At 39.9% G+C, this 25,965-nt stretch overlaps 1 protein-coding gene across 1 annotated transcript; it reads right to left on the bottom strand.

Annotated features, from left to right (window-relative positions):
• Nucleotides 1-121: 121 nt before the first annotated feature.
• si:dkey-192l18.9 (F-box/LRR-repeat protein 7) lies at nt 122-25,432 on the bottom strand. Its single transcript, XM_044104120.1, has 4 exons — nt 25,061-25,432; nt 19,287-19,376; nt 3,899-4,516; nt 122-1,428 (listed from the first exon to the last, which is right to left on the bottom strand). The coding sequence occupies exons 1-4, from the start codon at nt 25,095-25,097 to the stop codon at nt 692-694; spliced, it is 1,482 nt and encodes a 493-aa protein (XP_043960055.1). The 5' UTR covers nt 25,098-25,432; the 3' UTR covers nt 122-691.
• Between the last annotated feature and the right edge of the window lie 533 nt (nt 25,433-25,965).

The following is a 25,965-nucleotide window of genomic DNA, read 5'->3' as shown; positions in this document are numbered from 1 at the left end:
AAAGAAAAGAAAAACTTTGGGAAGAACCGTCATGGTCACAGTTCCACCAGGAGTCCACGCCCCTTAAACTTTTACTCATCTTCTCACTAAATATTCTCAGTTACGACTCACACAAAATAAATATTTTTGGAAGAAATTTATTGGCACAGTTCTAGCAGCAATGTGTCCCTGCTTATTTCTGACATTGGTCTCACCATAAAGACCCTTCTGGTGAGGGTCTCGCAATAACATTGCGGTGAAATTCCTCTCATGCAACAGTAACCTTTAACAAACACAAAAACTGTAAGTTTTGACACTTTGAGCTCAGTTGAAATGATTGTCAGCGCAACAGCGTAAAGTGCATCTGCACAAAACACACAGAAATCAATCCTTGTGATACTTTTTGGCTACATTCTCAATGACTTACTTTGACAAAGTGTGACTATGAATAGAATATTGCATGATATGGCCTTAAATTGAATTCAATTTAAAGTAGAAATATATATTAATAGGCTTTAAATGCAAATGCAGCTGTACTCAGTGCTCAGTGTTGTTACAATGCTAATTATGATGCTGGGGGAAGATGCCACCTAAGAGAAATACTGTACTTTTCTGCCTTTTTACAGATAAATATGTTAAATACATTCTGCTGAAGATTTACCGCCGCTGACTTAAAAAGACAAACGCCAGCCAGATCGACCCGCTCTCTGCGTCAGTAGAAAGCCGGGTTCGTGTGCTCGATGATGCAGCGGCGGCAGTGGCGCCGGACGAAGCGCAGAGCTTCTGGCGACACCTCGCAGTCCTGAACGTTGAGAAGCTGCAGCTCGCAGCAGTTGGCCGCCAGAGCTTTCAGCCCTCTGCCCGTCACGCTCTCGCAGGCCCGCAGGCTTACCCGCCTCAGGCCCTGGCAGTACATGGCCAGCTGCTCCAGCCCACTGTCCGACACCAGTGGGCATTTCCCCACGTCCAGAGATTTCAGTTTGGGGCAACTCCTGGCCAGGTGGCCCAGACCGTGATCCGTTAGCCCCTCGCAGCCCCTTGCGTTCAGGTAGCGCAGTCTGGGGCAGTAGCGGGCCACGTAGCGGACGCCCACATCTGTGATTCGGGTGCAGTGGGCTACGCTCAGGTAGCGCAGGCAGCCCTCCAGGCGGGCCACCTCACGCAGGCCAAAGTCCCCCACCAGGCGGCAGTCACTGAGACTCAGCTCCCGTATCGACGGGCAGTGGAGAGCGAGGTGGCGCAGGGCTTCGTCTGTCAGTCTGCTGCAGCGGCGCAGGTACAGGTGAGTGAGGCGAGGGCAGTGCGAGGCGATAGTTCGTAAACCCTCGTCCTCGAGCGAAAAGCAATCGGTCATGTCCAGGAAGTGGATGGAGATCTGCTGGCCATGCATGGGGGACAGCTGGAGTGAGGCCTCCTGGGTAAGGCTGATGCAGGTCACCTTGGAGCAACCTGGTCAAAAAAATAAATAAAAAAATAAATAAAAAAATAAATAAATAAATAAATAAATAAATAAATAAATAAATAAATAAATAAATAAATAAATAAATAAAATTAAGCGAGATAGACTGCTAGTTGTCATTTTCAGCTGATTCTTAATACAGAACATGCCTGGGCATGAACTATACACCAGGGAGTTCCACAGGGATCTAACACTAGCTTATTTTGTAATTTTAATAATGACTTCTAACTGGGACATATTTTAAATAAAAAGATAAAACTTGATGAAACAAAGATTTAGAGACTTGTAAAAATATTAAATGAATAAAAAATAATTGAATACAAAATTACAAAGTAAAACTAATCAAATGAATCTTTAAAAATGACTGCTGATGACAGTCAATTCTCCCTTAGAAAATGATTTGAGCGAATCATAGAAGTTTTTAAGTCTGCTTAGTGGCCAGCAGTGGGATTGCACAGTAAATGAATGTACATTGACACGTTTTCATTTCTGTAAAAATGAGTCTGAAAAACTCAAAATGCCCATAATGAGGAAACACCAAGGTGTGATTACTTTTTCCCTATGCAGTGTGTATTTGCTTTATGATTTTGATGTTGGCAAAATGTAATGTTTATTGTTTGTTTCATACCTAGTGACTATATGATGTTTTTATGAAGTAAATTGCTTTGAACTGCCTTGCTCCTGAAATGTGCTACACAAATAATCTTGACTTAACTCTTTTTTTGTAAACTGTGGTTTAATTAGTTAGATTTTAATTGCTATTTCTTTTTCAAACCAAACAGTTTTCTTAGTGCATGCTAGAGCTACTATGTGTGCATTTGCTTTCATTCTCTCTGGCTTTCAACTGCAGCTTTCCTCAAGCACACAGACTCAGTGGTCATACAGTAGAAGGAACCCAAACTATGATGCAGATTTTATTTCAAAGTCTCGTCTATAGCGCTATTCATCCAGAAAGCATGAGTGGGAAACTTGAAAAAGACTTAATTCTTTGAAGATGCCCACTTGATCCACCACGGAATAAATTAAACTGATGCTTGGCAGTTATTTTTGAACAGAATGGGTCTGTGGGTTTTGTCTTGAATCACTTAGCATTCAAACTCAGTCAGGAGGGAATCTCATAAAGGCTGCTGAGGATAGAAGGAATCATCACAGCAACCAAAATTGTGAGACGGGGCTTTATTTTACAGGTGTGCCACATGGGGGCGCCAGAGAGTTTGGTATGTTTTGTTACATTTCAACAGAGAAGTTTAATATTCAGTCAGAAGTGGAATACATCATCAGCTTGAGTATTTAAAATGATTCTGATTGTTTTTCTTCCAATCCAACTCACTCAGTGTGAAAGTGTTTGCTTGCATTGTACTGATTTAGTGGTGCAATGATGTTCCAAGTCGACGTTATTTGTGTCACTTCCTTAATGAAAGCAGCAGACTCATCGTTCAAGTTGCAGAAGCCTCTGCTTTCGGTTAAAGAAAGACTTTCTTCTCCCAGAGGGGGACTGAAGGTTGGCAGAGCTACTCCCGTAACTCTAATGCTTTTACCAGCTTTACAAGAAATAACTGAAAACCAGAGACTGGAGATAAATCCACACGTGTACAACATAAGGAAGCAGCCACTTCTTAATTTAACCTGAATGGAATGATTGGGGCTCCAGGCCAATTCGCTCGTTCACTAAATTGTGCTCCAATTTTGACCCACTTGTTGCCAGTTTGGCTCCTCTGACTTCCGTTTCAAACCAGTAAACAAATCAGTTCATACCTATGCCCTTAGCTGATGCATATCATTTGGTTTGTTTGTAGATGAGAATTTTTATGAATTATGGAGGAGGAAAGTCATAAAATTGTGCAAATACCATGAATAACTGAATTTTTCTTATGTTGAGTTTTGCAGACTTGGCACCGCACAACGTTTTCAGTCATTTTTAGCCAGTTGATAGTCTATAAACGTTTATAGAAGCCTATTTTAGTAGTTAAAAATATATCAAATATATCTTTATGTGCATTGATACATTAGAAACCGTTTTAGCACAACCAGAGAAGCTAACAGTCTTCCTTATCTCTGCTTCTTGGGGGTTCAGCCAATCAGTGCCACAGAAAATAAAAGCCACACCTGGATTTGTTCCTTTGCAAACACCACCCAATAGCATGTCCAGCAGCACTGCACATTGGTATTTCAGCTTATTTAGCTAATTAAATTTTTTTTTAATACTTTAGATATGCTCTACGTTAAAATCCATGAACAGGTGAATCCACAAATATTAATCCAGATGAAAGTCCAGTGTAATTGATGAATGAAGCAATGCCTGAAAAGTAGTTGAGAGTCAAGTCGAGCTGTGGTCTTACACTTGCGATCTTTCGTATATTCTGCAGAATATATCAAACATACCCTAAGAATTCGAGCAGCGCCATTAAGTTACAAACATCTGCTGTTTGGTTCTACTGTCTTTAGTGTTTGTCTTCTTACCTGAGAGGTCCAGGTGTTCCAGGTTGGGACAGCGGGACACTACCTCAAACACGGCATCATTTGAGATGTTATAACAGCCGGCGACCTCCAGGCGTCGCAGCTCCGGACAGCACTGGGCCAGGATGTGCAGGCCGCGGTCGGTGAGCCTCTTGCAGCCATTGACCACCACTGTTTCCAAAGTCAGGCACACATTGGGGGTGTCCTGGCACAGCCTGTGGGTCAAGACTCGGATGGCGCGGTCGGCATGCAGCAGCTCTCCCGTGAGCCGGATGGTGCTCCACAGCCGGGGATCCCATGCCAGGTTGTACCAGCGGCGGCATACGCGAGCGCATCGACAGAGCTGGTTGGTTGGGAGGTGGGAGAAGATCTGAAGGAGGGCGTGGTCGGGGAGCAGGTTGATAGGGGCATAGTGGTGGGATTTGGACTGTCTAGAGCGGGAGTGGACACCAGGCTGAGGGTGGATCACGGCCACCGTCTCAGTATGGGCGGAAGAAGAGGATGAAGAGTTTGTTTCATTGCCATTACTTGAAAGGGCGGGTGAGGAGAGAGACGAGGACTTGGACGGTAAGATCAGACCTGGGCTGGGGGTGCTTAGTGTTCTGGTGCCCGTCTCCAAACCTGAGAAGAAGAAAAACAGAAGAAGATGAACAATAGCAAATTTGTAAAGTTACTAGCTGCTGTACAAATCTTTAGATTTTATTTTTTCATTGGGATTTAGCTCTGGCTATGTTGATATCCCGGCCCCTAACACGCTTTTCTCTACAATTGTTCTGTGTTTGCTGTGCCGATCTTTTCCTGCAATTAACTGATGTAAATCTGTGATTCTCCTCAACAATGAACACTAAGCCCAATATGGCTGATTTTTATCTTTATATAAAAAGACTTTAAACATGATACGTCATAAGAATAATCACTACCGGAAAACCTATTTGATTCAACTTCCATCAGCACCAAAATGACTCTGAAGACTATTGATGAATTTCTGAAATCAGTGGCCATGTTGTCTGTTTTTGACGTGTTGATTTGCACACCTGACGCTTCACACCACCTGATGAAAGAGTCAATGAGTGGACAATGGCTGCTCTCATTGCCTCAGAGAAAACTGACAATTACTGAGTCATTGCGATCTTTGAAAACACTCTGACACATATTGGTATACAAAATGAACAACAGGGCTGAGAGTACACACCCTTAGGTTGAGTCAGTTCAATAAGATGCATTATCAATAAAACAGTACAAGGAAACATATTAACCTTAATACCCCAAGGTCTGCCTGGAAACCACACCCAAGTATTTTTGATTTGCTAATATATTTTTTTATCTTATTTAAGTACATGTCACACAGACTGAAAATGCAAAAGCAAATGTTTTGCATACCGTTGTATTATTATGAAGCATACTGTACCTTTTAATATTTTAAATATTCAAACAGATGAGTGAAACAGCATTTTATTTACTGTTGTTTTTCTTTCCTAAGTGAACACCTTAAATGGGGCGAGTTAACCCTGCAGTAGATTAGGTGTTGTTCTGTGGGTTCTCCTGTGGCCTCTTGGATGAGTCAGCGGTGTGTAATTTTGGTAGGCTGACCGCTCCTGATAAGGTCCACCACTGTTGAAGCAGGTCCTGTTTAAGTGATTTGTTGAAGGACTGAACAACATCCTTGAAGAATCTTTCCATTAGAGCCTCAGTTTCTTTTTACACCATCAGCACTGTTTTCTTTTTCTTTAAACCAACACAAGCTTAGTAATAAATACTGATCAATAGTCAAGAATTTTTATGGAATTAAAAGTAGAAAGAAATTAATATACCTCGGAAATACATTGAAAATATAACCACCAATAAGGAGTAGGCAAAGGATAAGAAGTTTTTAAAGAATAAATTATTTCTTCTATGTTTCTGTGTTTGAAGTGACAAACTTTCACAGTAATGGTTAGAAGAGCAAGTCACACCAGCATCACTTATCTTAAATGTAATACAGTTTCTGTGGATCTCATTATCACGTTTTGGGACGTTTGAAGGAAAAAACAAATCAAATTATACACCAGGCGTTTGCTGAAGCACTGGCAGGGCCTCTCCATCAGATAAGCTGAGAGGCTTCAAAGCATCAGAAGCGTTTGCTGCTGCAGCTGCCAAAGTGCAGCCAGACCTTTGTATAGGTCGAGGTCTTCCCAGTCTGAAATATTATGTGCCGATTGTGCGTAGATGCAGCAGTAATGAGCAATCGTTAGATCCTGTCACCGTGGCATGAGACGACAAAATCCTTCCTCTGCCAAAGCCTCCGACCTGATCGCTCAGATTCTTCTCTATTAATCCGAGACGCCATGTAAACTCCTCTCATGCATCCTGATATTCATCATTTGTACTTCAACTTTCACTCTATGGGCGTTTTGGCAAAAACAATGAGGTGATTAATCATCTTGTATGAGCTATTGAGGTTATGCTGGGATTTTTTTTTTTCCCTGGAACCCATCCTCAGGAAGGATTTACAGAGTGTTAGACCTGCTAAGGTTTTTATAACAACACTGAAAAAATGAAACTGTGGAGCAATATTATTGGAAAAATTACTCTGACGCAAGAGAAAAGCGAGCTACTTCCAAACAAATGTCAGAAAAACTTTCTGACTCATGAAGAAATCAACTCAGTTTTCAGCTCCTGGTATTCCAAAACCCAGATGTTATACATTTTCAGTCTGTTAACGTAACTATTACCTCCATATAGCTATTGGATAGAGTGCCTTTATGCTGCAAAACCACTAACCTGTTACATAATTCGAAATCTAGAAATTTCTTCAGAGAGAGCAATCAAAATGCTGCCATTCTTGGAAAACTCACAAAAAAGGTTTTTCCTGCAATTGTTTGCATCTGCAAGTCAATTATATTGCCACATACCCAGAGTCACAATGCCACAGTCCTCCCTTATGCACAGTCCTCTTTGACTGCATCTGGATGCAGCTTCGGAACAGAAAATTACACCTTACTAGAATGATGCTTCCACCAGAAACACAGAAGCTTGCATAAAGTATTCACAGCCTTTATGCAGGGCATGTACTTTTACTGCATGCAAAAGCTTTTTCTAACCATTAGGTCTTATTATATTGTCATTTCCTCATCAAAAATGTACTTGGAGTTTTGCTTTGATTCTTTCATTCATGATTGAGAAATCCTTTAATCTCCTGTGGCAACCATCCAGCTGTGCAAAACAGCTGGGTGGATCTAGATCCGCCCTCAAGGCGTGTCTGCAGTTTCCAAATGTTTGACCTTCTGCCTCACAGAGCAACCTCCCTCATCACTCCACCACTCAGCTCCTTCAGACTAGCCAGCAGCAATTAGCAAACACCTGGTGGAACTGCTGAACTCCACAGGAGCTACTTCTCAATGCAAGATGATAAAAATAATGTTAAACAGTTAAAACAGGAGCTATGTTGTTTTCACCTTCTGAAGACAGAGTTTCAAAAAGAGCAAGAATTCCTTAGAGAAAATGGTCCAATTTCAAGGCTTTGAATTATGGTTTAAGTCATATTTGATGTATGTAATATTTTTGTAACCACTGAAGGTAACATCATAGCTTGATTGTCCTATAAAATGGCACTATGGGCTTGGAAAACACAATACTGCACCTTTAATGAATGTTTTTGTATTCACCCAAGTGTTCTTGATCTGGTAATAACGTTTGATTTTCTGAAACTATTAACTGAGACAAAAAAGAAAAAAAAAAGGAAGACATCTATCATTGCTAGAACTAAGTTGATAAATGTTTTCCACTGGACCAACAGTCAGTTGTTTACACACCGGATGTCGACATAAATGACAAATGTGCGCCATCCCGTCCGTCACGTGGATGCGTGAGCCGGGTCTGACAGCTGGGCGGTGGCGCCGCCCTCGCAGATCTCTATTCCAGACCAGCGTCTCAGTTGGCCTCCTGGCTCTGGGCTCTGATGACATCCGCAGACTCAGGAGCATGTTGTCTGATTCACGACTATGCTAGAAAAAAAAAAAAACGCCATTCCTCTGCTGACTTGCAACCAAACAGGTGAAACAAAGATCGGAAGTTGGAAAATCGCAGCATTTTCATGCTTCACATTTCTGCAGGTGGTCTGTAAAAGATTAAGTTCAGTTTGCCTGAGGTCATCTGGCTTATTTTGGCAAATACATATTTTAAACAATAATAAATTTTTTCAGCTTCATGCAGAAGACTTTAATAGGCTGATGTCATTACAAACAAATCCTCCATTGTGAAGTTCACACAGCTGTTCAAATATATCCTGACAGTAATGGCACTGCAGTTTTTATATGCAGAATTTCAAAATTTTAATGGCTTCGTCTTTTATTACGTCATGTTTGTGAAGACATGAAAAAGAATCTCAGGCTGCAGAGAAATACTCCAGAAATTGGGGGAACGCTGTTAGTTTTTAAGGTTAACAGGCTAATTTTCAAGCAACAGTATTAAAAGTACATTAAAGCAAAACATCGGATCTAAACAACCTCTGAGTCATTAGTTCCTGATGGATGAGGCATGGCTCTTACTCAGTTCCAAGCTGAAGTAATGCTGTAGATTCTGTATGCAAACCATCTGCAGCTGCCTAAAGAGTAACTTCCAGTTGGTGTGATTACATGTGTGACTGATCAAAGGGCGGCTTCGGCTTTTTACATTTACATGAGTGGTTGGACACTAATCACACCAACCACTCATTCTGAGATACAAATGAGTAAAGTCGGCTTCACTTTTGTGTGGATGCTGTGGGATTCTTAATCTGACTCCAGTTGATGGGACTTTTTAGTGTTTTATGAAACTTTCCTTGACATTTTACTGACAACGGTCACTTTAATTGTCAGTTTAAGCTTACAGATCCATAAGTGCTATGATAACAAAAAGTAAAACAGCCTGGAAGACAAATTGTTCAAGAGGAGAATTGAATACTGAAACTAAATAAAAACAGGACAGAAAACCTACAATAAGATTAAAAAAGCATAAAACCAAGGTAAAAATTCACCTTTTAACTATAAACATACAGCCAAATGATCATTTTCCTTCCATTTTGTGTAGCATTACCTAATAAATAAAATACAATAACGTTGCAGTGTCATTATGAACAAATGTGGACTAGTTATACAAGACAATGTAACCAAAATCTGTACAAAACACTTATGGCTTACGTAGGTGTGGATACAAAATCCGAAAAACATTTTCTGATTTCTAATCTTAACAAAAATAAAAACTGATCACAAAGAAACAGCAGAAAACTAAACATTCACTCCAAATTCTCAGTATCAAAGGTTAAGTTTTCAGTTGCTGCAAAAAAGAAGTCTTTGAATGAGCTAACCAGGAGTGTCATGTTTTATATCTGTGTATCATTATCCCAACAAATACCACGCAGCTGTTGAACTCTTTTTTGAAGGCGCTGCAAGTGCAGCTGGTGGACGACTCAGCTTGGTTTCGGAAATCAGAGGAGAACAGTGGAACATCTGGTCTTTACCCTGGATGAAGAACAACTGAGCTCTGGTGAAGTGAAAGAAAATCTCATGCGTTCTGAATGCACACATAGCCACAGCAAGGCATACTTGGCTGAAACCGTTCGCCGCTAATGTGCGATCTGTGCTTATGCACGGCAGTGCTGCACCAGGATCTCATTAACATTAACTTAGCCTTGGTTCTGAGGCACATCTGGATGGTGCTTTCATACTAGAAGTTTAATGTAAATCAATCAGGGGAATCACTAAAGAGCCAAGAGGCCTCAGATGTACAGGGTGATGTGGTTTTAATGATAAAAACCTAAATGATTAAAAAAAAAAAAAAGAATAAAAGAGCAGGTTTAAGGCATGGGACTTTTAAAGAGAATACTGGGCAAAAGAGAAGATAAATTGGAAAAAAAAACCTGCAGACTTTACCAGAGATGGAGACAAGTGCAACGGAACGGTCAGTCCAGACTTTGGTCATAAACCAGGAGTCAGGGGGATTCTACTCAGAATCTTTCAGCGCGTCGAAGCCCTGCTAAAACCCTGTCTGGTGCTCCAAGGATTATTACTGCTGCATCTGGCAGAATGGACCTTTCTATTACTTCTGTGCCATTAGCTCTGAGACATGTTACTGCTCTGCAAGGTTCCTTAGGGCCCTTGAGGCCAGGAATGTAAAGGAATCAGGTGGATCCTCCAAATCGCAAACCCTAATTTTCAGAAAACAGAAAGCTACAGGCGTTGGATTTAACTAAACCAAACACAAATGATTTATCAGCAGTGGATGGTTACATGCTCCAGTTTTATTTCAAACCAAACATCTGAGGAAAAAGAACTGCTGGGATGAAAAACATCTGGGTCTGTCTCGGGTTTTATTGAATACATGGAAGTTGATATTAGAGTACAGTGTGGCGGCTTGGCTATCAGCACTACAGGAAGCACAGATGGCACTGCACGACCTGGAAAACAATGGGACCTGCTAGTTCCTTCACAATGTGCACACTTGGGCAGGAAACAGACCTCTTCTCACTGAGAAAGCCTCCCTGTTGTGCTTTTACTTAAAGGTAGCAGCGTTTCTCACAGTCTCAAGATACTGCGCTAAAGCAGATTTGCAGAAACCACAAAGTTTTCTTTTTTCCACAGTGCAACTTGTTTCCAACTTGAGCTCTTTAAAACTCTCCATACTCAGATTTCACCTCTTTTCATAAATCCATTTTTGTGTTGTCTGTCCACCCCACATTTCCAGCACACATATGGAAGAAGCAAGTAATTTGGCATCAATCAAAAAAGAAAAAAAAAAGGAGCAGGCTTTTTGGGAAATTATGTCATTCCTAAACGTTTATTCAAATGGAATGCCAAAGACGAAGGTTGATGAAGTCAGGAGGAGGAGTAAAGATCACAGTGTGCCTCTCTGTACAGTTCATTCATGTCGGTGGAGTTGCGTGACGAGGTTTAGCGCAAGGAGGAAAATCATGTTGAATGATGAAGGATGGAAATGTGGTTACACATGGCACCCAGAAGAACTCCTCACCAAGCAGAAATGGAAAAGGAAAACTGGGCCCAAATGCTTGATTTGGTGATGATGAGTAGCAAATGTTGTGATCTTATGTGGTTAAAGCAACAGAAAATGGGGGAAGGGTTCCAACATTTGGGGCTCTAAACTCCTGACAAAAAGGATTCAGTTTAAATGAGCGTTATTACAGTCATCTTTCTAGCTCTACATCTTATCCTGTGTCCTTTTCATTTTGAACAGCCCTTCATGAAACCGCATGATACTTATGAGCTACGTTACCTATAAATCTGTGGACAGGCTGATCCATTTTACAAGGCACAGTCAACTCATTGATCTTGAATGGATTAAAGGAGAGTCTGTCCATTGTGGAAAGCCTTCAGCAGAAAATCCCAAAGATTCTCAACTGGGTAAAGAAAAATAACGTCTCCTGATCCCTGAACTATTGTTTTACGATTTGAGCCCAATGAATCCAAGCATCTTGGAATATCACTGAGTCATCAGCAAAGAAAATATTCACTGATGGAATAATTTGGTCATTCAGTATATTCAGGTAGTCAGTTGACCTCATAGTGTTGCTGAACTTTGACATGAGCAACTGCAGCAACCCCAGATCCTTACACTTCCCCCACAGGCTGCTACAGCCGACAATAGGCATGTTGGGTGGATCATTTCATCTGTCTCCCCTCTTACCCTGATTTAAGAAGATAAATCTGGATTCATCAGGCCACATGACCTTTTTACATTACTCTAGTCCAATCTTTCATTTACAAATTGTAGCCTTTCTCTCTTAGCTTCACTCAAAGTGAGTAAGGACAGATCAAAGTTGAGGTGTGGACTTTAAAAAAGTGCAAGGAATATATAAAAAAAAAAAGATTTTGGAGTTAGAACAGGACAATTTCTTCTCAAAAATGTATGCTAGAATTTATGGAACAAAAACTTCCCAACACAACTGGGATGAATATGTCATCAGGCATTCTTGCATTTGTTTGGTGTGGAGTGCTTCAGATGGTAGGACTGAATAAACAGCAATAAAACCCATATCTATATTGTCTTCTAGACAATAGGGGTTACGTTTGTTTGACTGCACCGCCCTGGAGTTATATCTGCATTGTGATGGTTTGTATTCTAATAGTATTATGAGTGGTGTATCCAATCGGGTCCTTTCCTTGTGAAACACCAATCCTCTATTGTAATAATATTCATCTGTCTGTGTTTATTCTTTAATCTGTCACCATGCAAAACAGAAACCCATCCAAGGCTCCCTGTGGAATTATAAAAACTGCTTCTCATTTTTGTACCATTGCCGATTCAACCACAGCTGACACATCCAAGCTTACGTAATGACACACACCACAAAGTGAGAAGAAAAGAGTCTAATGTGTTGGCTCAGCTGGTCCATAGCTGTGGTCATGCTGCCACTTACACGTCCCAAAGACCCAGGTGGATTACATCAGAAACATAACAACCCGAGCCAGGATCTTACAGGAAGCAAAGCCAGGTGGTGTCACTGCCAAATCCTTTCAAATGTGCTTCTGTTGAGACCCGGGAAACGTAACTCAAAAATTCAAACACTCTCAAAACTACAGGGTCCGCATTCTCTGCCTGTCAAATATAGAGGATGGGAAGACTGAGCAGTAATCAGCGAAGAGTTATGAGACAGAGAGATCTCCTCTTTGCGCTGGTGTATCTTTCCTTCGCCTCCTCCTTTTTCTGGAAATCTGCTTGCAATTGTTTTGCATTTTTTTCCACTCTTGTTCTAAGCTTTTTTGCTTCGATTTCCTGGCTGTGGCAGGCCGAAAGAAAAAGGAGGAGGAGTGAGGACAGCTGATGGAGAAAACGTGAGGAAAGCAGCACTGAATGTTTTTCTCTTCTGTGTTCTTTACATGGACAAGTCCCAGAAGCAAAACCTTTACACTTTACACTTCCAATGAAATTTGCTATAAATTCACGAGACAGCTTCAGCTACTGGTTGATTCAAAATGCTCTGAAGTGGAAAAAAGAAGAAAAAAAACACATTTCTAAGCATAAAAAAATTCAAAGCAACTCAAGTTAGTATTTGCTCTGTAAGGTGAGAAGTTCAAACATCCAAAGAAACAGATGCATCCGCATTTAAACAAACTTCTCTGTTTGGATGCAAACATAACAGAGCTCCGGTGCAGCAACAGAGCAACTCCAACCCAAATCGTCTCTCTACAGTAAAAAAATGTCCCAGTGGCAATGACACACATGCAAACATCTCTCTGTAAGGAGTATTTTAGCCTTGGCGCAGCAAAAGTCAACAGTGAAACACTATATATCTGGCTGAGCAAACACGAGTAAACAGTTCGTCGGTACTCGAGGTTAGTTTATGGGTAAAGTGTGACGGATTCGTTGCCCCTGGAAGGTTGGAGAAATTGAACATGTTGTAAGAAGGGAGTTTTCATAGCAGAGCTGTTTAGACTTCACTTCTGACCTTTACACTGCCTTCAACACATCACTGTGGGGGTGTTAGGAGGCTTTATTTTCATACATATTTCACACTGAAGCATGAGTCTGTCACTTATAATTATTTATAGGATTCTACGTTATTTTAACAGAAGAGAAAAATTGCGCTGATGATGTGGAACTGTAATAGAAATGTCAAGGGATTCTGGTTTATTGCCATATTTGAAGATTTATAGTGCTTGACTGTGCATCTTGAATAATTAAAGATTATAATCTTTCTTGGAGTTATTTGGATCCCTCTCACCGAACCTGTATTTTCCTATCAGTGTGCTACTTCGATAATGTATGCTTAAGGAGGAAAGTTGGTGCCAAAATCAGAGCATATTGTTTACACTGAAAAAATGTACTTTTTTTTTAACCATTCACCGGTGTTTATGTTTTGGATTTCATTTGGGTTTGTGTTTTCATCATTTGTGGGTTTATAATTGTAATAAGGGTCTTGCCACATTTAATTGTTACTCTCATTAGGGGTTTTTGCCATTGGAGTTCATTGCTTGGTCTCTTCTTAGTTTATCCTTATTTTCTATTCTTGGTGCATTTAGACTTAGTTCTCATAGGTCAGTGTTGTACTTTTCCTCTAGTTTATAGTTTCAGTCTCAGTTCACCTCCCTTGCGTTAATTAGTCGCTCTTGCTCTGTTTCCCAGCTTTTTGGGGCATTAAAATTTATGTTTTATTTTAGTGAATGGTAAGAGTTTTTGAGCAGTTTTCACAATTAGTACTTTACTGGTGAGCTTGGAATAGTCTGGCGACCCGTTAATTGCTGGGGTAGGCCTTCCCTGAAGCCCAAAAAAGAATAAAACAGTTATAGAAACTGAATGCATGGTTGGACTTTATGGACACTGAGATGATTGAGGTAGCTGACTTCCCGTTGCTCCCAGACTCAAAAGGTGACAGAGAAAGTAACGCGACTCATGACAGACGAATACTGAGCATGACCTGTTGGCATAATGATAATATTTCAAAAAGTATATTTAATTATTTTAGAATGAGCTTTTATGGGACCAAATTAGAGACTTCAAAGCAAATGATGTTCGTATACATCTGACCTTGCTTACATCTTATTAAAAATTAAAAAAAATCCACAATAAATTTAAACCTGTGCATTCAAATACTGTTTAAAAATTTATTAAAGTTATTTGTTGTATTATTGATTCACCTGGACCAAAAAAACAAAGACAAAATAAGCTCAATGGACGAGCATATGTAAACATCTGACCTCTACTCCATGTAAATCTGTGCAGACTCGTATGGCTCGGTTGAGGCTGTAGGGAAGCTTTTCTGTGTCGCCGTTATCACAGCTTCTTTGGTCCTTGACTCCAGAGAGGAAGTCGGCCTGTTCATTGTTCCCTCTGCTTCCCACCTTCTTGGTGCCACTATAAACGGTTGAAGAAACTGACCTCAAACTTCTCCTCTGAGGTTCCCAACACCCACAGCGGGTCTGTGTTACATCAGTGTTTAAAATTTAAACAAAATCTCCAGCTGATACAAAACTGCCTACAAATGTCAAACCACACAACATCCTGTTGGGCTCCCACTTTGTCTGGGCCGCATTCCTCAGGTACCCTGACTTGGACAAATCCCGGAGGCCCAGATAGGGTCTAAATGTAACCCCTGCTGAGAAATACTCAATTTCATCCCAGAGGAAGGATTTACTGTCCAGGACTGTGCCTGTTGAGTCTACAGCTAATAGGAAGCTAAACTAGGTCAGGCTACCTCAGACTTGCCTAAATAATAACTGAAAGCAGAAATGCACACCTCCCTGCCCGACTGTTTATTTTCAACAGAAGAGCGAGTGCAACTTCCTCATGCGTATTTTCTGGGAATGCATGCAGGATTGACAAAAGACAACAGGCAGTGCCCTGGTTCTCATTAGCTGACTGATATTAATGCAGGCCAATAACTTAGTTTTTGTTGAGTCTTAAAGAAAATCTTTCCTTCAAATTATTGTCATGGAATAGATTATTTTTAACAGAAAAATGAAAACTGATGCTCTCTCTAACAGCATCTCTGGTTAGAATCCTAGACACAGTGGCTACTAAAACTATATCCTCTAAAAGCAAAGAAAATTACTAATATATTGAAGAAGGTCAAATTGAATTTGAACTTCTAGTATTACTTGTGGCTGCACGCTGTTAATACCAGACTCCTATTTCACTCAGTAATTAGATAAACTTCACAAAACAGACACTGCAAGTCCAAGTCTCTGTTTCCCCTCACCACACAGAATCATAATATGCTCAAAACGTTAGTGAATATCTGGTAGAGAATGAATATATTTCCAAAAGAGCTGCAATGCTGTTCCAAGGAATAAACTTGTGATTTAAAAAATGGCAGTTTGTTGGTGAACAGACACAAACTGGTGTAATATTTTGGTAGTGATAATTTTGAGCTTAGACAGCATGGTGTCAAAGTAAGGAAACAAAAACTAGAATTAAAATCTGAAAAAAGTATACCCAGGACAAATGCCAGTACAAAAACAAACTGATGATACCTCTGGTGTTGAAACTTATCATTGAAGATGTTTTCATTCTCAGTCAAAATACCACATGCTCCACTTTACAATTCTGATTGTGTGCCTCTTTCTTTCTTTTCCTTGTTAGCAACAAATATTTTATTTTTTACCGGAGTTTCTTCAGGAAAGTATATAGCTTCAACAAGGATTTAGTTATAAAAATCTTTTTTCATGTTTTGATAGCATCACCAAAAACATGCAAAGCTTTGTGACCGTTAGTAAAGATACACGTGACTAGACGTGCTATGCGCAAGCTAGCATGTTTGATATGACTTGTTGATCAGATGTGGGAAAAAAAAAACTAAAAAAAAATCAAAAAATTCTCCTTCATGAAATTGACACTTTGAATGTTGTAATATTTTTTAGCTGTCTGACAGCTTAGAGCAGCAGCTGGATGAAGGGAGATCTGCCTACTTATGAAATTTTCTGTATAACGTAGCTCTTAATTAAAAGCGGAAAATTCACAAATTCATTGATTTTTTTGTACAGCGAATCTAAAATATTCAAAACAAAATGCCTGGGCTCAACACAATTTGACACGCTATTAGCTGGTGTTTGCAAAGCAGCCACTCCAGAAGTAGCATTTAGTTTCTTGCCGTTCGCCCAAGAGCGGAGATACAGAAGACTGTAGATGTTAGCTTGTGTAATAGTGCTAAGAAGGTTTCCACTGTGTGTAATAACGCATATTTGGGAATATTTAGTGAGTGAACTATTAAAATAGACATGTTTTTAGAGGGGGGTCTCAAATATTTGTGGATGTTAACTGTTCAAGGACAGCTGTTACCCCCAACCCCCACAAATACCAGGGTGCCACTCTACACATACGCAGATGGCTGATGGCTTGCATACAATGGGTCAAGGAAGTTCTCTTCTATGTCTTGTTCGAGCAGAGAAAAATCTGCACACTCTGTGATGCCAATAAAACATTTTACACTGCAGAAAAAATTGCAAATGTTTAAAACAGTGTTGTTTATCATGAATCAGAAACCAGTCAATGCCTGCTGGCCGATAAACAAAAACCTGTGACTGTAGCAGCGCCAACTTGTGCTGGAGAAATTAGAAATGTTTCTCTTTATCCGATTACTGATTTGCTTACTTTAACAGAATACTTTAGAATCACTTGATGTTTTTGAACGCCTGACATGTGTAGTTCCAGTTCAGTTAAATACAGTGGCAGCAGAAAAAGTCTAATTAAATCGTGATGCTTGATGCTGAGATAAAAAGCAGCGGTGGCCGTAGTACAGCTCTGGGACGGTATGAATACTCCCAGTGTGCGGTGGGGAAACAGCCCAGACTGCTTCCTGATTAGTTTAGTGGACCACAGGACTGTGTGGGCCAGAGCTGCCTGATCTGCCACTGCAAGCAAGTATCTGTACAGGGGTCTGCAAGGCCTGTGTGCGCTTGTGCCTGTGCTCGCTTAGTGTGTGCGTGTCTTTCTAAGGAGGGGGGATTTGACTGTGGCTGTGGTGGTTGTAGACCATGTAATTACTCCCACTTAGCATGGAGAAAAAAATAACAATTTCAGTCAAAACACAGTTGAGAATTATGGTTTGGACGCAGTTGTCTACGGTCTGTTACTCACTCAGCCCGTATCTGCACAGGTTGTGCTCAGAGGAGACGTATTCAGGACAATTATACAACTGCCTGGGTTTATTTCCTCAAGCTCCTTTAGGTGGACAGATCCGAATGAGTCAGCGATTCCAGACCAGCTAAACGTGCGGAAATAATTGGATTCTGCTCACTCTGAATCGTAAAGGTTAAACGGGTGAATTGTGCAAAACTAAAACCAGCCAATGCATCGTGAGTTTGCCAGGGATTTTCTTCCTCTTTAGTCCTTAACTTCTGCTCCCTGAGAAACACCTAGTATCTTTCTGCCGAGCGATGGTTATAAACAGTCTCCAGCTGCTATTTGTTTTTGAGTGGGCAGCGCCAAACCACAGGAATATTGCGTTCACCATGCCAGAGCACATTTGAGATTGGTGATGACAATGGCTGACAGCAGCCGGGTGAGTGTGCTCTGTATATGCATGAGTGAGTAAAACAGGCAATGAGTCACGGCTCAGCCGGAAGAAACTGCATGAAGCTTCAATCAGAACTGATCAGTTACTTTGAGTTTTGAAACTTAATGCCTCCTAATGATATGTTTGTTACAAATAACCATAATTTTTTCACAGTTTGTCAAGTTGAAACCACAAATGTTTAAGGAAGCTATACAAACAAAGATTATGAGTTATGATCAAATTGTTTTACTAGCAAAAATCCCAAAAAATTTTATTCATTCTTGTTTACTTCAGTTCTCCGAATTAAAATTCATCAGTGTAACCTCAGGGATGTATTGGAAAACATTAACAAACAAAGAAACACAAAGGATCAAGGGATAAAGTCATAACTTTGAGCAGGTGTCATTTTGTCATATAATTGTTCAAAATGAAAATCAATAATATCTTTATGAATGAAAATTGAACGTAAGGAGCATTTACAGCAAACATTCTGTAATATTTGACACAGCACAGACGTATCTGTGGTGAAATCAGCCTTTTCAGTTGAGATATCACTGTTCACTAAATGTTTTTATACTCTTGGAATGAATCTGTGACTTTGCCCCTCAGCAGTGTGACTTTGACATCACTGCCTTCTTTGGGGCGTGGCTGCGTTGCTGAGGGCGTCGGTTTTACCCACAAAAAAGAAAGTATGAACACCAGAACCCAGCACGTATCAGCAGATACGGGCTGAGTGTCATGCCCAAGTATGGTTCCTTATTTTGGAACTATACTAGCAGCAGGGCATAACGTTTTACTGCGAGAGTAAAAATAGGGGATCAAATGTATGGTTAAAAAATTGTAAATCACCCTGAACACACCCTTCCTTTTGTAAAACACAGTGGTGGCAGTGCCATGCTTTGAGGAAGCTGTTGACAAATACGCACCACAACAGCAACAAAACAAACCCTGAATTTTGTGGTTGCAAGCCCTGCAAAAGATTAAGGGGTTTTAATACTTTTCCAAGGCAATCTGTGGTTTGTCATTTTGTTGGGGTAAGCAAACAGAAAATTATGAAGAGAGAAGAGGAAACCAGACCTAACCGAGTGAAGTTTAAGTTCCTCAACCTCATATTTACTCTTTGGACTGTCTTCATCTTTACAACAACAAAGAGAAAACCTCTCCTGCAGCCGTGCGTCTCCCTCCCTGCCGGGCAGCACTTTGAGCCTGATACAACCTCAGTTTGGATAAGCATTCTTTCACTATGAGGAGCCAGAACTCTGTGTATTTTTTCCTCCATCTTCTGAAATATTTTCTTGGTTCTGATGGGAGCTGGAACCAGGAAACACACAGGTTTCTGTCCCAAAAAGGGCAGCGCACGAGGAGGAGGAGAGAAGAAGAGGAGGAAAAAGGGAGGGCAGTTTGGTTAATGAGCACCAGATGCCTTACCTTCAGTGGTAGCCACATTCTTCAGAGCCTTAGTTGGTGTGTGATCTGTGCTCGAGCTTATGTCAGAGGAGATGCTTGAGCTCCCTTTACCTGCAGAAATGAAAAACAAATGGACTTTAGCTTGACAGCTGAGAAGACAAGTTGACTTTTTCAGATTGATGCATCACTAATCTTAGGAAATCTGTGCCCAACAGTTGCTGAAAATGATTGTTTCTCTGTAAGAAAACAAGAGATAATTCCACTTGTATGACAACCTTAATGCAATTCAAGTGTAAGGAAACGAGAAAAAGCCACCACTCTCTGCTTTTATGACGTTTATGTTGCTCAGTTGAGGATAAATATCTCCTCTTGGCACATGCAAAAAGTCTGGGCTGCTCTGTTTAACTGAGTATCTGTTTTTATTTTTCATTTTTTAGATATTCGGAGGAGGAACTAAGTCCACTGAAACCTTTCCCCAGTCTTCATTTTCACACACGACGATTGAGGAAACGCTCCAGAGGAAGACAAAAGCATTTAATAAATGACTACAGCTCTTCCGCAGCATATTTCTTAGGTCACGGTCTCTTCTCTAAACTGCCACATCAAAGCAGTTTCACTGAGTTTACATGAATTCCTAAGTCTTTCTGTATGAGTTATGTTTGTCTTTATAGATATTTGGTTTAAATTTCTTTGTAATGACTATAGACGTTATGGACAAAGGGATATCACTATGAAAGAGTGCCTCTGCTGCTAGAGTGGTGGCTGCAGGCTGCTTTTTGCATGCTTGGAAATGTTGCATTTGGCGTTTCGTTCCTTTGTCGGGATATAAAAGCAGCTTTGTGGTCTTCAGGCTGGAGAGGTGTTTGCAAGGAGTGATGCCCAAAGAACAGTCACTTTCATAAAATAAACTCCTCGTGAAAGAAGCAGTCATTTCAAGGGTGCAGAAAAAAATTTAAAAGCACATTATGACTAATACAGGTCACAAGAAATGAACACCAAAGACACAGCAAAATGTACAAGTAGAATGCAAACGCCTTCATATGAAACAAACGCCCCCAAAGAGAACTTCAGGTTGAAAAAAAAATTTAATTTAGTGTTTTGTCTAGCTGTCTTGTTTTTTTTTTGGGGGGGGTGGGGTTGGGGGAGGGGGTTTGGTTGGGGGCAAAAAAACAAGTTTTGGAAAAGGTTCTGCTTGTTTCCTTGTGGATGGTTTGCTGCATACTTGTTACCAGTGTGTAATTAATTGTGGAGATAGACTTGAAAACAGATGTGGACCGAAGCCCTGAAGAATTCTCTTCTTGTAAATAAGAAGCACAGCTCTTGTGGATTTCGAAGCAGAAATTATACTTCTGTAAAAAAATTAACACAGACGATTTTAAACTGTAAAAGTTTTATAATCAGACAAGACAAAGATGGAGCTGTTTGGCCACAGTGAGAAGAAGGATGAGGTTTTTCAACATGGTACTGTACTAATGCTCAAGTATTTTGGTGGCAGTATCATGGTGAGGGGGAGGCCATGCCAGGAATCCCATCCATCCATCCATCCATTTTCTATACACCTTTTGTTCTTAATGGGGTTGGGAGGGTTGCTGGTTCTTATCTCCAGATACGTTCTGGGCGAGAGGCGGGTTCACCCTGGACAGGTCGCCAGTCTGTCGCAGGGCAACAGAAAACAGACAGGACACACAACCATTCACACACACCTAGGGAGAATTTAGAGACACCAATTAACCTGACAGTCATGTTTTTGGACTGTGGGAGGAAGCCGGAGAACCCGGAGAGAACTCACACATGCACAGGGAGAACATGCAAACTCCATGCAGAAAGACCCCGGGCCTGGAATCGAACCCAGGACCTTCTTGCTGTAAAAAAATTAAAACTAAAAAAATTATAAAAGTTATGTATTGCAGCTTTAAAACATTTTGGGACTCACAGCAAAGACTTTTATCTGGAGAAAACTTGGAACACAGGTGGACCTTAACAGGAGTAGCTAGCCTACCAGGATTACTCCTGTACTGCAGACCTCCCTCAGGGTCACTTAAGGTCAGTGATCATAATTCCAAGAGGCTGGGCAAAAATGGTATGAATCCATATTTAAATTATTTCCAGGGTTAGAGTTAGAATCATGTGAACCCAATAGAACCAAGAAGAGGTAACAAAGTGACAGAGAAAACAAGTGGTTTGTAAACATGATGGAAAAAAAAGACATATATCCGTAAATAACAATACTGAATTGGTATTCAATTTACAGCTTCTTATTTGAAGTAGAAAATCTAAACTACTTACATTGTTTTAACCTGAAATTAATATTTTGCTCAGCTTACATATTCTTTCAAACATCCCCTAATCGTAAGGCTTAATGTTAAACATTACTCTAGTTTTAATAGACAAAACTACTCTTAATAGCCTGCAGAAGCTAAGCTAACGTTAGCGAGAGATTTGAAACACTTGCCCTACAGCAGTACGTAGAAAGGGTCAATGATAATAAAAACAGTAAATATTGCTATAGTTCTTGTACACCCACTACCATCTAAAGCCTCATTTCCTTCAGCTACATTTATTGTTACCCTCCTATGCTAAAGTGACGAAGAGTGAATCAGCATTAGCTGAGTCTAACAATCAGTCTGAGCGAGTCTGAAGGAAGTGGATTTTCCATCTTCTCAATGCGTTTCATCTTTCTTAGTAAGATAAATCTTCCCATCACACAACATCTGGATCTTTATCTAAACTGCTAGAGCTGAACTTCAATTATTGGAGCATTTAAAAAGATGTGTGTTGATTTTACAATCATGTAATGTTTAGGTTATATCCACTGCACCAGCCATTAATTGGCCAGTTTTTCCTTGATAGGTTCAGGCTGATCTATTCATTAAATGCATCGAACCAAAAAGAGCTTGTATTTTGATGTACCTCCGAGTTGTATTAATATCAGATAAATGTCTACTGAAGAGTGAACTAATGCTGTTTGCAATGTTAAATGGTGCCTATACAATTTTTCTGATGAAGCACTATTAGAATACAATTTCAAATTGTCTCCTCAGTTAAACAGGGATTTCAGTTTCATTGTAAATCTATTTATTTGATATTAAATACATACAATGGTTTGGTTTAATCACATTTTCAAGCAGAATCCCTTCTGCGGAGCTAAAAGAGCAACTTCAACTCAATTAGAAAAGCCACTGGTAAAGCTTAACATGATAAAATCAAAGGTGGAGAAGGACCACGTTTTGGTTTTTTTGGTTTTTAATCACGGGGTTCAGGCATTTCTCTGCACTTATTGACTTTGGAAGAGAGCTCATTGGAATGTTATTTATACAAACATCACTGCTCTGGGGCCAGAAATAATGCATTTGGCTGCTCTGGACAGCGACTTTAATATGCTATGCCCAAAATGCAAGTAAAATGTTATTTATGGTAATAAAGATGACACAGACTGTCCATCTGCGCTGATATTCCAGGATTATTAAAGCCACATGGAAGAGGTGTAATCATTTTATGGTATGAGAGTCAACAGATGACAGCAATTTGATAAAAAGGAAGTTGAGTCAAGTTCAGTTTGAGTTCTGTAGATTTAAAAAAAGTTGTATGAATTGGACAGTTTATATATTATTTTTTTCTATTTCCAAAGCTGTTATAATTTTTGGATTTACCTTCAAATATTTGATAATCACTTTTTTGTTCATATTTTCTATCCCAGCTCTAATCATTGATGCTCCACACATCACCACATTTATGGTAATAATCAGCTGCAGGAATCCTCTTATCACAAAACTAATAAACATAAAGATGGCTTTCCATCATTAGTTATTCTGCAAGAGATCGCATACTTTCAAAGTTTAAGTAAAACTAAAAAAAAAAAAAAAAAGAATGCTGAGGAAAGTCTTATTCTGCTTATTTTGTTTTTAAAAGGAATCCTCTGAAAGTGGATTAGTCCATTTGTTGTTAATCAAATTAACTAAACTGATAATCAGCAAATGTGTCAAAAGCAGAAGTATGTTTGTAGATCTGGAGGACACAGCTCTGTCTCACCGCAGTGACACAGATTGAAGACACCACACTGACCAAAGTGAAGATATCTGACCATAATTCAACGATTAGAGAAAACCTTTCACAGCTTATTTCACCAATTCCTAATACCAGATGTTACATAGGACTTAGATAGCATGTTATATAACCAATATTACTTGTTTAGAAGGGTTGAGAGTTCAGTTCCAAAGTGTAGGTGCTTGGGCATAGTGAACACCTCCATATTTGGAGGAAGCCACACAAAACACATCAGCACAGAGACTTAAACACAGTGTTGAAGGGGTGATGATTTGAGCTTATTCTGCCATCGCTGAAGCATGTGAGGAAAATACCTACCTGACAGTTGCAGTTTGCACGAATTTGAGTTGTGAAAACATTGAAGAAAAGTAAACAGTGGGGAAACTTTCCTCCACAACGATGGGAGAGGCTGATAAAGATACGCTAAAATGCAAAAACTTTGAAATAGCTGTTGCTAAAGGCGGATCTACAAGATTCAAGATCCACAGTTTTGTCTTCCCCAAGTTCGTTTTGCTGCATAGCAACAGTGCTACTAACTGCCCCACCATGCAGCCCGTAAACCAGGGCTGTCCAAACGTTTTGTCAAAATCATTGGACCAAAAGTAATTATGGGCCAAGACAAAAAATGAATTAAAAACTGAAATCAAGCAAAACAAAAGCACCCTGACATTCATTTCTATTAGAAAAGGGGTTATTCATTGCAGAGATCCAAAACTTAAAAATGATTTTTCCACATTTGGTGAGCCTAAAATACATTTGGTGTATTAAAGGCTCAGTTGAACAAAATTATTCTTAGGTTTAAAAACAGGATTTGTGTGTGGTTCTATTTGTTACGAGTTTGGTTGAAAAAGAAAACAAAGAAACGTTTTGTTGTTCTTAACATTTTCCATTGTAATAATAATTTTACCCTGAATAAAAATAAACTTTAACAATTTTGAATCATTCTCGCCAAACTAGATGCACACTGGGCAACAGATTTAATTTTAGAATAATTTTAGACCCTGCTCACGTTTTTCCTCTATAACATAAAACACCCCAGACCAAATGAGGTGAGTATTATCCATAAAATGGCTTCCAAGCCTTAAGATTGGGAAGAAAAATCTCAGAAGCTGTTTCTTGTCAAGATAAGGTGCCCAAACCACAATATTTTGTCTTCATATCTACCGTCAGTAAACCAGCAAGAGAAGGCTTTTTCCTTTTAAAACAAAAAAGGCCATACATTACAGCAGTTGTGTTGACAGATGACTATGTTGCCTTGCCAAGGCAGGTAATTATGTGAGGTGATACTGAATTTGAACTCAAGATATCACAGCCAGTGTCTGCAACAGTCAACTGTTTAGCTTCACTTCATAAAGAAGAATGCAAACTGATTATAATTGGGTTAGAAACAGAAATAAGATGAAGAGGAGTTAATTTATTTAGGTAAACTTGCGCTTATGTTCAACAAATTCTACATTTAAAAATGAGATGACCAGCAGATGTCACTCTGGTTTTTTGAAAAACTTTATAAAAAATGTTGCATCTAATAAAATAGCCGTTAAAGGTCGAAAAAGACCAAGAAAACTAAAGATGTGTGGAGAGAGAGAAGAAAGCTCCAACTCAACCAACCCTGCGTGGTCTTCTATTTTTAGTTTACTACGGGACAAAACGCGCACATAACGGGATTTTCATACCAACTACGCCGAGAATTACAGATGAAATCAACAGATTCAACCTAAAGCGTGTTTAGAAGTTATCATCGCTTCACTTACCCTCGCTTCCATACTGTTTTCCATTGTTCGCACCCATTTTAAAGAATACATAATCTACGAGCAGGCACTCGGGTTTATCAGGCTGAACTCCAGAGGAAAACACAAAGGAGGCAGGCTGCTTTAAAGTTGAAGTTTGCTGTTGCCGTTAGATCCGACTTCAAATAGTTAATCCAGATGTTGAACTGAGGACGGCGCAGCATTGCGCAAAAAAAAACCTCGAGAGTCCAGATTTGGTGCGTTTTGCAGCGTTGCAGACTCTAAATCCGAACATCCGCAGACAAAAGTCCCGATTCCAGAGGAGGTCCAAGGAAAACTTTTTTTCCCTTTTTTTCCTGAGAAGTTCCCCCTTAAATGGTAAGCAGCTGTTTATCAGGATGAGTGGAGAGTCCAGACAGGCTTTGTGAGGACGCGCAGATCCCGTCCACTGGTTTGGGATTTAAAGAGACCGCAGACCAAGAAAGGAGACCTTTTTCTCCCCCTTTTAGGATTTCCTTAAAATAGGCCAAGAATGCGACTTTAAAATAGTTACAGTTCTATATATTGTATATACAATTCTGGTCAATAATCTCCACCTACAGATGTGTTTGATAGGAGTGATGTGGCTCACCTCCCAGGGTGAAAAGAACGAGGGGATGGCACAAGTATAAGAAAATTGTAGACCTTTATGTTATTACAGTTTGTGTCCAGTTAAGAGACAGATGTATAAATCTATTGCACATATATCCTACTTTCATAAACAAAACAAAGCAAGATTAGACTAATGAATAATTAGAGCTACAGAAACGACCTTCAGGGCTTACCTTCTTTTACAAGTCTAGGTTCAGGAAAAAAGGGCAGATAAATATGCAGATCCCTCATATCCTGAAGACAAACTGTTTAGCTGTTTGCCTTCAGTTCAGTGTTAC

Source organism: Gambusia affinis, linkage group LG21, assembly GCF_019740435.1.
Source record: "Gambusia affinis linkage group LG21, SWU_Gaff_1.0, whole genome shotgun sequence".
NCBI lineage: Eukaryota > Metazoa > Chordata > Actinopteri > Cyprinodontiformes > Poeciliidae > Gambusia > Gambusia affinis.
This window is presented reverse-complemented; position numbering and strand designations above follow the sequence as displayed.